The 13,023-nt window shown below is 36.3% G+C and overlaps 1 protein-coding gene across 1 annotated transcript in view; it reads left to right on the top strand.

The window, feature by feature from the left end:
- The first annotated feature begins 2,290 nt into the window (after window positions 1–2,290).
- LOC107709814 (rho GTPase-activating protein 42-like) overlaps window positions 2,291–13,023 on the top strand; it is a 135,822-nt gene continuing 125,089 nt past the window's right edge. The window contains exon 1 of the mRNA XM_016514440.1: window positions 2,291–2,656. Coding sequence (XP_016369926.1) covers window positions 2,503–2,656 — 154 coding nt within the window. The 5' untranslated portion in view covers window positions 2,291–2,502. The remainder of the gene's footprint in view (window positions 2,657–13,023) is intronic.

The following is a 13,023-nucleotide window of genomic DNA, read 5'->3' as shown; positions in this document are numbered from 1 at the left end:
TTTCTTCTTATAATAATTATTATGCAATAATGTAGAAACCTTCAAGACAGACTTATCATGAGTCTGAGATGCAAAAATGTATGTGTCTATAGAGGCCTGTAATTTATATTATTTTATTTATTTATTTATTTTTATTATAATGGTTAATAGTCAGACTTGGTGTAAGTTATGAAAACATGGTGTGTGTACACACACACACACACACACACACACACAGCACTTTTGCTTCCAAACAAAGTTTTAATACTGTGATTCGTGACTTAGGACTCTTTATTGAAAACATTCTTGAAATGAAGATGGGGGTGATGGTAATGTGGTCACTGATGAATTCTTGTCTTTGTCACTGTTTATGAAAATAAATAACCTTTGGTTGCTTTGTCGCTAGAAATGGTTGTCAGTGTGAATGCCTCTTTAGAGGCTGTCTGTTATGTTGCACAATTGTTTTACACTAGTAGCATTTCATTCTACTGCTGCTGTCTTTCAGTTTTGATGTAATGGAAAATTTAGAATTGCATATGTAAATTAGTTGGCCAAATTGTTTTAAATTCTTCCTCCTGCTTTGCGTCGACTGAATGCTCATTTGGAATTTGACATCATTATCGTCCCAGCGTGCCCTGTATTTGTGGCCGATTCTACCGGCTCCAATTAGGCTGAAGTCTAATTACTTTCATTTAGTAAGGTATTAATTCAGAATTCACCCTCTCCCCACTCTCATTAGTTCCGGCAGAATCTATCAGACAGTATAATTACAGTAGCCTGTTTGGAGTAGAAAAGGGGAAGAAATGAACAGAAAGTGCCCGTATGACATGACGATATTCATCGACTGACATATAAATGTGATTTCTGTTGCTTTATAGTTCATTTCGGTTGTTTTATTTCCTTGGTTGACATTTATGTGGTTTTGGTCGTTTGGGTTATAGGTGGTGTGAGCGAACGGTATAGCCCTTTAAGGAGTTGTTTGAGCGTTTGGTTTATTGTAGCCATATATGTCTGGTCTGTTTCATTAGACCTTGAAAACTGCTGCAGGTCATCAGACATCCAGGAGCTTTCCTGATTTCACACACAGATAGATCTACTCTGCTGTATGACCCTTCAGGCTGTACAAGATATTGTCAAAGCGATCTTGTTGTTCTCTCTCTGAGGATTAAGTGAGTGACTGTTCTGTTGTGCACTTTGTTGGGCACACAAATTAGAGTAAATCTGCCTTTCTTGTGTTTTATCACCTGTAGGGCATCTATGAACACCATCATCCATGGCTGTAGATCCCAGAAGGACATGTCCACACGTCCACGCCAATCATTACCATCATTACCATTTACCATCATGTAAATCAATAGGGCAAGATGCCACTGGCCACCCCTTATTGACCCTCTTGAACATAGATGGCCCAAAAAAATCGTCTCAATACATTTAATGAAAGGCTTTAATCCTATTAGTTTTGTCAGTTCATCTGAACATGAACATTTGTGCAATTTAGGCAGTCAAAACAGTTTTGAGGTTAATTGATCTAATTTCGTGCCTTTGTAAAATACTGTTTTGTGACATTGTATTATATGGAATATCAAAGTTTTTTGTGTCTCTTAATAGAGGGTTTGTGGACACATTAAAGTTTTTAGATTTGTGGAAATATTGTCTTTATTTTGCCAAAAATTGGTAAGGCTTGAGTGACATGTTACTAGTGTTATTATTTGTTTTTAATAATTTATTATTATTATTATTATTATTATTAACTAATTACATTAGATGTATAGGCTATTTTAGTCATCTTCACTTATTAAAGGCAGGGTATGTGATTGCTCACGTCCGTAGACATGGTGTAACATTGGTTTTGCTTTGTTTCACAGAACTAATCGTTGCTTGGGTTGCGTAGGTATATGTGGGGCGGAGCTATCAAAATAGGGGCAAGACCCTTTTGGGGTAGGGGCGTGTTTGTTTTGGTGATTTCAAATATCAACATTGGATACCAGAAATCGCTTACTCTGCCTTTAAAATCTATATTGAGTGAAATCGAGTGAAATAATTAAATTTGAATATAAAAATACGAGCAATTAAATATTTATATATATGCCTATGCCTTTATATCATTTTACATAGATAGATAGATAGATAGATAGATAATGTCACATTAACAAAAAATATAAATGTATTATTATTATTATTACTATTATTATAGTGGAGATATATTTATTTTTGTTAACGACTTCATTAATGAAAGTGTTGAACGTTAAGAGTAAAGCTGTTATAAATGGAGCACGTCTACGGGTGTTGTGCAATGTAACCAGCAGGAGTCTCATGATCTCAGGCTGGCCGCTGCAGAAGTTTGGCTTGATGAAAGTTCAGAGCGCGGAAGTGAAGAGAAACTTTCGCATGAATCTCTGCAAGAGAGCGACACTTTCCGCGTTTGAGTGTGGATAAGGATGATAATGATGAGACGGATCCGCCAGTCTGTCTGAGGAAACACGGAGTTGCACTGTTCTGTGAGGCTTTATTTCAGGTCTGATTATGGGGTTACCGACTCTAGAGTTCAGTGACTCTTTTGTGGACAGTCCGGACTTTAGAGAGAGACTCAAATGTCACGAGATCGAGCTGGACCGAACAAACACGTTCATCAAAGAGCTGATTAAAGATGGACACCAGCTGATCTGCGCGCTCAAGAGTGAGTACACAACACATCGCTATAATAACACCCGCATCTCTACTATCACCGCTAATGTTGGCTGTAACTCAATACCTAGTGTGCTGTCTACTTAGAAAGCATGTGGTCACTATAGGCGTGTTTTAAAGCGCGCGTGGGACGTTCAACAATGGTGTCTAGGTAGGCGTCTCACTAGGTTTTGAGACACAGCCAACGTGATGACTGAGAAATATCAGTTTGTTTATTCTCTCCTGTGATCACAAATAATACCACTAATAATAAAAAATTGAACATTTTTATTAAATAAATAAAACAACAACAACAACAACAACAAAAAAAAACATTACTCTTATTTCCAAAAATGGAAAATGCATAGATGTCCATTTTTTTTGTTTCAAAAAGACACAAAATCACTGATAAAATGACTGTATCTAACAATTAACACAGCATGAAATGTCACTGGTTTTAATCACATCAGACAAAATGATTTTAGCCTCACCTCACTGATCTTTCTCTGCTGTATCCAATAATTATTTTTATAGAACAATGTGATATTTCAACTATTTTAAAACATAATATTTAGCGTAACCCTGTTACTGCATGTTGTCCCTTCTATTAAAAAAGCATGATAGGAAACCAAGTAAATAATCTCATTACATTTGATCAAATTATGCACAAATTGTAGTGTTGACAGAATCTCTCAAGCTCAACTATATTCAACACAGTCAACAAACACAAAATTACCAATGAAACATTTTTTATTTAATTCATTAAAAAATACTTACTTTTATGTTGAATTGCAGCCCTGTTATTTACAGTGCAACCTTGTTAACCAGTCGAGCGTTCTGTAGAACATTTAATCTAAATTTCCATATGCGTAATCAATGTTTATTGCTTTGAATTTAATTTAAATTGAAACAGCACATGCATACGGACAAGCAAGATTCTAGCCTTAGTTCGCAGCCTTTTTATGAAAGTGACATATTAACAAATGTTATTTCGTTATAAATATGCATGTCTGATCAGATAAATTAATGTACATTCAAATAGGCCTAGTTAGAAATGTTCTGAAATTTTGACTAATAAATGTTGATGTCATATGTAATGTGTTAAGGTAGCCTAACTATAAAATTACAGAAGTATAGAGATTTTTTTTTTTTTCTGGTCAGGGTAGAGACAGAAAAGGAGAACAAACATTTTGAAATGTTAAGTGTCAACATTTCTATTTCAGTTCATGTTTGAATGTTTGTGTGATGGTATCTTCTCCGAGTTTATCTGAAGTTCTAAATGGCGAATAGTTTACTGATCAAGGCCATAGATACACTGAGACTGCTGTGATACTCAGTGTAGTCTGTCACTAGAGGCTTTTGGTTTATTAGCCACTTACACTGATGAGTGCTTTTCTTGAAAAAAGAATCATGGTGAAATTCAGGTGATTTTTTTGTTTTCTTTTAGACCTAAATAGTATGCAGGATTAAAATGAGTATGCCAAAGGTGCTCAGATGGTGTATTTTCAACCTGATTTCATGGAAAAACCTATGGTGGTTTCATACAATGTGAATCGATTTTTAAATATTTACATTTTGAAATATGCAGCCGTGTTTGCATCCTTGCATGCTTTTTCAGCTAGTAATTTTCTGCCAGATGTATGAATGTAGATGTACTGTAAAGTCGTGGCCAAAAGTTTTGGCAGTGACATAAATGTTGTGTTTTGCAAAGTTTGCAGCTTAAGCTGTGGAATCGTGTCACCAGCAGTGCAGAGCTTGCTCAGGAATGGCAGCAGGTTGGTGTGAAAGCATCTGCTCGCACAGTGAGGCCAAGACTTTTGGATAACGGCCTGATGTCAAGAAGGGCAGCAAAGAAGCCAAGAAAAACTTCAAGGACAGACTGATATTCTGCAGGAAGTACAAGGATTGGACAGCAGAAGACTGGTGCAAAGTTATTTTCTCTGATGAAGCTCCCTATCGCCATCGTTCAGGATTTGGCCCAGAAGCAAATTTCCAGCATGCTAGAGCGAATTGCAGAGGTTATGAAAAACAATGGTCAACACTGTAAATATTGACTCATTATATTTTTTTGCCAATAAAAGCCTTAAAACTTATGATATGCTTATCATCGTTTTTCAGTATACCATAGAAACATGTGGGAAAATAATCTACAAATACTGAAGCAGCAAACTTTGCAAAACACAACATTTATGTCACTGCCAAAACTTTTGGCCATGACTGTACAGTGTGTGGAATACTGGAATTGTGATTGTAGAGGATTGTGGGTAAATACAGTATGAGCCCCTGCCCCCCTCAAGGTTGCCCCCCTGGATCATCTGATTCCCATGCCAAGGCCGTGAAAATGCTGCGGCTTCTTTTGTGTGTGTGTGCAGGGCTCTAGACTCATTCTTCCAAGTTCCAACTGGTCGTACTGATGGGACTAACTTTCTGAATTGGTCGCCCAAGCACATGATTTGGTCGCACTTTTTAAAAATGAATTGATTAATTGCAATATCTGTCTGTATGTCTGTCAGGCTTGCTGCGGCGGTCGGTGTTACCGGTATTACCAGGTTATTATTATTATCGCAGGTATTACATTACTTACCCAACGCATTACCACCCCCACTTTTTGCTATTTTAAAGAATTAAAAACTATTAAATTCAGTTGGACAACAGATGCTACAATTGTACAATTTTACAATTTTTAAGGTAATCTGCTATCGACCTTTTCATTTTTTTTTCCATCAACTTAATTCCTAAATTTCCTGAATACCTAATTTGCGATCACACAAATGTGGCCACGTCAAATTTGAACTCGCACATTCTCAAAAAACGGTCGCAGGCTAGAGCCCTGGTGTGTGTGTGTGTAATTGAGACTTTCAATATTATGTGGCACTACTGACCTTCAAACATAGAAACAAAAGATAACGTTTTTGTCACAGAGTCACCAGCAACGCCAGATTCTTTAGCTCCACCCACTCGTTCACAATCATCAGAATTCTGATGCACTTCACCTGTCAGCACCGATCAAGTCACAATATAAAACCACCAGTTTTTAGTGAATGCCACATTAGCTCTAAGATAACAGCAGACAATGGTAGAACTGTCTAATGTTGTTAAAGAAATAATTCAACCAACAATGAAAATTCATTCATCATTTAATCACCCACTTTTTATTATTTTACAGTGAATTTTTTAAAACTTAAAAAAAGGACACAAAAGCGTAGAAGTGTAATATAAGTGGTCAGTGTGACTTGTGGATTATATTTAGTCTTCTGAAGCCATACGATAACTCCTTGTTGAGTCAATGAGTTGAATTTAATCAGATCAGTTCGTTTGTGAATGAATCATTTGGAACACTGGAACAATGACTTCATTAAAGGAATAGTTCACTCAAACATGAAAATTTGCTGCAAATGTACTCGCCCTTAGCATATCCAAGATGTAGATTAGTTTTTCATCTGAACAGATTAGGAGAAATTTAGCATTTTATTATTTGCTCACCAATGGATCCTCTGCAGTGAATGGGTGCCGTCAGAATTAAAGTCCAAACAGCTGATAAAAACATCACAATAATCCACACAACTCCAGTCCATCAATTACCGTCTTGTGAAATGAAAAGAAACATATTTCTATTTCAGTTATGTGAAACAAATCCATCTTTAGACAAATCCATCAAGGCATTTTAACAGTTTAAAAACTGTTGCTTCTGGCCAAAATGTGAATCCATAATAACACTTGCTTCAGTTAAAAAGTCCTATTGTCCTCTCACATCAAAATCCACTGACATAATGTGTTTGTTTAAAATGGTTTGGGCTATTTTTGCTTGTAAATGGTGCTTGATCTGTGCACATTTCTATCCTGATGCAAACTAAGCAAATGTATCCCTGGACAAAGCAATAGTGTACTGTAGATAGAGAACTCCTATTTTAGCCATAAGCCACGTTTGAATTTAAAAATGTCTTAATGATGAATTGTTTATTACAAACATGCTGTTTTTTTTCCCTTTACAAGACATTAATTGATGGACAGGAGTCATGTGGATTACTTGTGGATTATTGTGATGTTATTGTGATGTTACTTGTGGATTATCATCAGACATCTCTCATATAGTCTCATTATGGTGTCACAGATAGCTGGGACTGATGTCAAGATTTTTAGTGAATAATGTCTTAAATTTCAGTATGTTCATCACACAAAGCTATCAACTGGCTTCAGAGGACTTGAAATACCATACACAAGGAAAATGAACTTCTTTTGCATTCTTTTTGAAGCTTGCAAGCCTCAGTCATAATTCAGCTGCATGGAAAAGAGCATATAAGCGGGATTAAAAGTCTCTCCTTTTGTGTTCTGTGGGGAAAATGAGGCTTGGAACAGCATGAGGGTGAATAAATGATGACATAATTTTTACTTTCAGGTGAACTATTCCTTTCGAGTTACTTGCCTATCAAAGTTACTTTCTGTGACACTCATAAAACTCTTATGTCCTTTAGATTACTTCACATGGCACACACAGACACAGACTTGCAGTATAATACAAAAACTTTCAAAAATTGTATAAAGGAATAATTGTCCTAAAAGCTCTGTTTCACATAGGTCTTTGATCCCTCTCTGTACTGTAAATGTGTTGCTTTAACCTTGCTTTCTACCCAGCAGGAAACTTTTAAAACTAGCATTTCTTTTTAGCATTCAGAGACGCTTTTAAAATACTTCTCTCCGGTCAAATGAACCCAAATGAATAATACTGTCTTTCACACTGATGTGTCACCGGGCGGCAGTGTAATTTTGTTCACTTCATTCAATGCTTCAGTGGGGTGCATGTTTTTGGAAAGGTCACATAATTCTGGAGTTAACGGCGGCACATAGTGACATAGGGTCGGTTTTTCGTAATCTAATTGATGACGTTTACTTTATTAATGCATGTTGTTCATCGAAATTGTTAGTGTTTGATCAGTGCACGTGTGAATCCAAACAAAAACAATTTCATATTTGGAGCTAGCCATCATACAACACCATTGTAGTTGACGTGTAAATAAAGCCAGTCTAGCTGCACTACAAAGATGCTCACTCAGCAATGGAAGTTTGAAACGAACCACGGCTCTTCTGCAAACATGATTAGTCCCATCTAATTCTGCAGCAGAGAGTCTGTCAAGGTAATTAAGGGGAGCGCAAGCTGAAGAGACTACTTACCGCCCTAATGGGTTAGAGGTGCTGCCTGATCAAAAGACCCTTTGCCTTATGAAGGTGTTTAGTGATCTTCATCTCTGAATAAGAAGGATGTAAGGGTCGGATTTCTGTACACATTCAAATAATGATGTCCATGTAACTGCTATACAATTGCTCCTCATCTCCGAGTGAAATATTTAGGAAGAAGTATTGTACATTAGAGCCCAAATTCATAAGGACTGTACAGGCTAGTGATTTTTGTTTGAATTTGTATGTTGTGACTGCTTCTCGTATGTGCAGTGGTTGCGTGATCTGTTGGCTAGCGTATAGGTTAAAATCTTCTTAACTAGTATTAGTTGAAATCGTATTTATAGTTCCTGACTTTTTATAAAACGGGCTGTGTGACGTTGAGGAATAATGCACGAATAATCTAGCTCAAAATGTGCATTGGAATGCAGGTTCAAGGGACTTAATTTAAATGAAAACCACCTCTTTTGCTATTTCTCACGTGCAATGATAATCTCTCCGTGTGCCAAGGTTTCCGACCACCGTGGTAAAGGAATGTGAATGCCTAGGTTAGTTGAGATCTATTTATAGTGTCTGTGAGATTGTCGATTAACAAAGAAAATGGCACGGGTCACGGCATTCTAAAGGGTTTATATAACTCGAAAAATGTATAAATGATTGACTATATTTGGAAACAGGTCTTGTTAATGTTTTTCAGTTTTGTACAAGGCAATTTAAGCAACAGTTTTTCAATAACGGAAGAATATATAAAAGTATGGTAAGTGAGGTAAAAAGCACCTCTGCTGTTGTGGCTGAAGGCACGATAATTAAAATGATGATAAACAGCTGGCTGACTTTTTCATTTGTTGACATTACATGGTAAGATTCAGATGGTAAATATCATATTAAGTTAGGTGTCCACCTTAGAGATAATCACCATGTTTATGTGATAATACCATCATGTTTAAAAATATATGAATCATATCATATAATTAAATATCACATTTACTGTTACTACTGTAAAGCTATATTAAATTATTATAGGATATCCTCTAATGTTTTCAGAGTTTGTACTTTAAAAAAAAATAATAATAAGTGAGTCTCTATATTTTTAAAACTAAAATATTTTAATAACAGTATATTTACTGACCAAAAATAAATTATTTTATATATCAGAATAAACAGAAAATAGTACACGTTTTGCTAAAGTGATATATATATATATGTATGGGCTGTTGACATGACATGGCATTTTCACTGTCACACAAGATAAAAATGTAAATAATTAGTATTATTTAATTATTTAAAATGCATGTTAAAATGGTTAAACATTTATTTGTCCTACATGGACCTGTTGTTATAAAAGCTGCCGTGTTATTCGATTTATTTAAATTTTCGAGCCAAATCTCAAAATTGTCCAATGGTGTGACTGTCTCAAGCATGGTTCAATAAATTGCAACTTTTAGAAAAACTTTTAGAAAGAAAAGCATAAAAATGTTAATAAATACCTCAGGCATAATTTTAGAAGTGTATATTTTAGTGAATGGCAATAATTTTTTTCATCCATATATTTCTAAAAGCATAGGGACTTGATACATTTTGTCACTGAAAACCATGTCCTCTGGTGTGACGCCATATCCTGATTTTAAATCGGCCAATTCCACAGACAGCTTTAATTAGTTGAAGGACCCCATTCAAGATCATGTTACTGAAGCCCCCTGTGAAGCCCATGACATGTGCACATGGTAAATTTTTGTCTCAGAATTGTTCAAATATTTAACTTTTTTGGGACCGCTATAAAAGTGTTACGTTTTGTTGTCCTTTGGTGCGACACCCCTAAATTGTTTTTTTTTTTTTTTATTAAAAACTGTATGTTAAACTACATAATCATGGAAAACTATGCAAATTTGAATGACAGGTTAGCTAGGAATAACAAGGTCATAAACCAGGGATCCTCAAATCTGACCCACGAGATCCACTTTCCTGCAGAGTTTAGCTCTAACCCTAATCAAACACACCTGAGCAAGCTAATCAATGTCTTCAAGATCATTAGAAAATCACAGGTAGGTGAGTTTGATCAGGGTTGGAGCTAAACTCTGCAGCACATTGGCCCTCCAGGGCAAGATTTGAGAAACCCTGTCATAAACTGACACAAACGGCTGAAACATCCTTTGGTGTGACGGATAATGTCCTCCAGTGTGACACCTGTACTGTCACACTGGAGGACAAAGATGTCACACAAAAGGGACAAGGTCTCTTCAAGAAGCATTTTAAAGGGTTAGTACACCCAAAAATGAAAATTCTGTCATTTAATTACTCGTATGTCGTTTCAAACCCTTAAGACCTTGGTTCATCTTCGGAACACAAATTAAGATAGTTTTGATGGGATCTGAGAGCTGTCTGACCCTGCATGGACAGCAACGCAACTGAAATGTTCCCAAGTCCAGAAACTTAGCAAGGAGATCTGTAAAATAATCCATGTGACATCAGTGGTTCATCCGCAATTATACGAAGCTACAAGAGGTTCAACCGTAATTTTACGAAGCTACGAGAATACTTTTTGTGCACAAAAGAAAAAAAAAAACGACTTTATTCAACAATTCGTCTCCTCCGCATCACCCTGGTGCCATTTTGGAGAGTATCAGCTGGACATAAACAACGTATGCTGTTCTGTGTCAGCTGCGTCACACGGATACGCTGTTTCCATTCAGATCAAATCACAACAATGTAGGAAACAGATCCGGCGTCAGATTACTTTTTGATTAATTTTGACCTAACTCGTTTATCACATTGATTTGAATAGGATAATCTTGTACCATATTGATAACTATGGTAAAAAGTAGTACTAATCTTAATACTACTAAGTATTACGATAATCTTGTATCATATTGATAATTACTGATAACTACTAACTATTGATAGTATACTTATACTACCTTGATCGTGGTAGTTGCGTTGCTGTCTATGCAGGATCAGAAAGCTATAAAAGTGTTACGTTTTGTTGTCCTTTGGTGCGACACCCCTAAATTGTTTTTTTTGTTTGTTTTTTTCAATATCTTTATTTGTGTTCTGAAGATGAACGAAGGTGTTAGGGGTTTGAAACGACATGAGGGTGAGTAATTTTTTTAAATGAAACCACCACCACCCACCCCCTGTCCCCGCTCTCGTAAAGCACAAGCCGCCAGTGCACTAAATTTGAAAGCATTTTTCTTCCTCTATCGCTGCACTAGTAAGGTCTCTGTTTGGATTTCACTACTCTTCTGGGAGTGGTGTGTGTTTATGCGAGTAAGTGTAATGCTCCAGGGGCTTTGCCACAGGAAATGTGCTGTAAACAATGTTATGTAGGCTTGTCCTTTCCTCCCACACTGATAACTTTCCTCACTGACAGTACTACAAGTGTGTGTCTGCATGTGTTAGTTTGTATCTGTAGGATTCAGGATGCTGAGAGGCTAATTAATCTGAACAAAGATTGGATTGTGGGGAGTTATTTACACAGTGAAAGGTTCTAATTCTTCAAGACTCCAAGAAACAAGTTACACAGTTTCCACTGTGTTAGAAAATGTTAGACTAGCCATTTCTTCTGTAACCATGTCAGTGTGAATACGGCTCTGACCTTTACAGATTCACTCCCAAGAGCTGTTGCCCGATATGACCTGGAGTCTTGGATGAGAGAAACACTCTTTATTTACACATCACGTCATCTTTATAACACATCATTTAACATCTCAAGTGATGCTACATGAACATACCTGGATGGTATGTTAACAGATTTTCTAAATGTTGTATTTGTTGTTTTGACAAAGTTGTTGTTTGTGTGCAAAACTGTTTTTAGTACAATTGTTGTAATTTAAATGTATGTTAAAACTAAAATGATTTAAAAAAAAATGTTCATTACTTGAAATAAAATAAAATATAATAATGAAAAATTATTTTATTTCAGCTAGTTGTCAAGGCAACATTTCTCTTTTTTTATTTGAAGTACTAAAATAACTAAAACTTGTACTTTTTTCACATTGATAACACTAAGAAATGTTGCTTGATCTATCCTCACTTACATAAATGAACTATAGTGTCCTGCACCCACTAGTAAAAAAATATCAAAAATTATATCTGGTCTCTGAATCATTTTTGGTTTCACTGTATATCCTTCGGTTATTTTCACACTTAATTATGCCCATTAAAATGTATTTTACAAGTTTTTGTTACTTTCACTGTTCATTGTTTTGCTCTATGGTATCATTTTTAATTTTAATAGCATTAGAGCTGCTCCATTGCAGCGGCTTAGTGTACTGTAATCACGCGCTTTGCTGTAATAATGCAGGGAACCACTCGTTATAAATCTCCTAACTGATATTTTCAGAAATAGAAGTCGCGTTTTTTCATCTGAAACGTGCTGCGATTTATATTCCAAAGCCACTCATATAATGCAGAAACACTCAAGCAAGCAAAACACGCGCAACGCCTGCACGTGTTTGTACTGATGCAGAATAGTACAGTCTAGCGCATTTCACACAGGCTGCTAGATTCACTTTCGCTAGAAAGTCGTGTATGCCTAAGGTTGAAAATAAATGATGATTATAGTGAATGCCCCTATGAATGGTTTTATTTGTACGATTTCGTTTTAATTCAAATGATGCGTGTGCTCAGTGAGTGAACATCAAAGATCACACAACAGAATTGCGCGCTCTCTCTCTCTCTCTCTACCGTTAAGTAACTTGTGCATTGTTTTATTTACTTGTTTTTGACATATCCGACCGAACTATAAACTTTCCAATGATGTCTGTGAGAAAGGTATATTCACTCGACAAGCTCGCGCATCTGCGCCGCCGCGCGCTCAATCCACTCAGCGTGCTTTGTTAATCAGCTCGCGCTCATCAGCTATACAGGCGTTAATACTGAATGTTTAACATTATATTCATTGCATACATATACTTCGTAGTAGACATCCTTAACTCCTTTCTGCTGTCTGTTGTTGGTGTTTCTTTGTTTGAATATGGCGCTTATCACATGCTGTGTGGTATCGGCGTTTGGTATCGGGGCATTTTAACGAGTACAGGAGACCAGTATCGGTATCGGTGCATCCCTAACAGGATACATCCAACACTGGGTATGGCAGGAAACACACGAACATAACAAGTAGACCCAACAAACCCAGAACACAAAGGCATAGACTTATGCTGCGTTCAAGTCCTCCTGGGATGTTCGTACTTACGAGTTGACAAGTCGTAA

The sequence above is a fragment of the Sinocyclocheilus rhinocerous genome, unplaced genomic scaffold (assembly GCF_001515625.1).
Source record: "Sinocyclocheilus rhinocerous isolate Xijiao unplaced genomic scaffold, SAMN03320098_v1.1 scaffold4918, whole genome shotgun sequence".
Classification (NCBI taxonomy): Eukaryota; Metazoa; Chordata; class Actinopteri; order Cypriniformes; family Cyprinidae; genus Sinocyclocheilus; species Sinocyclocheilus rhinocerous.
This window is presented reverse-complemented; position numbering and strand designations above follow the sequence as displayed.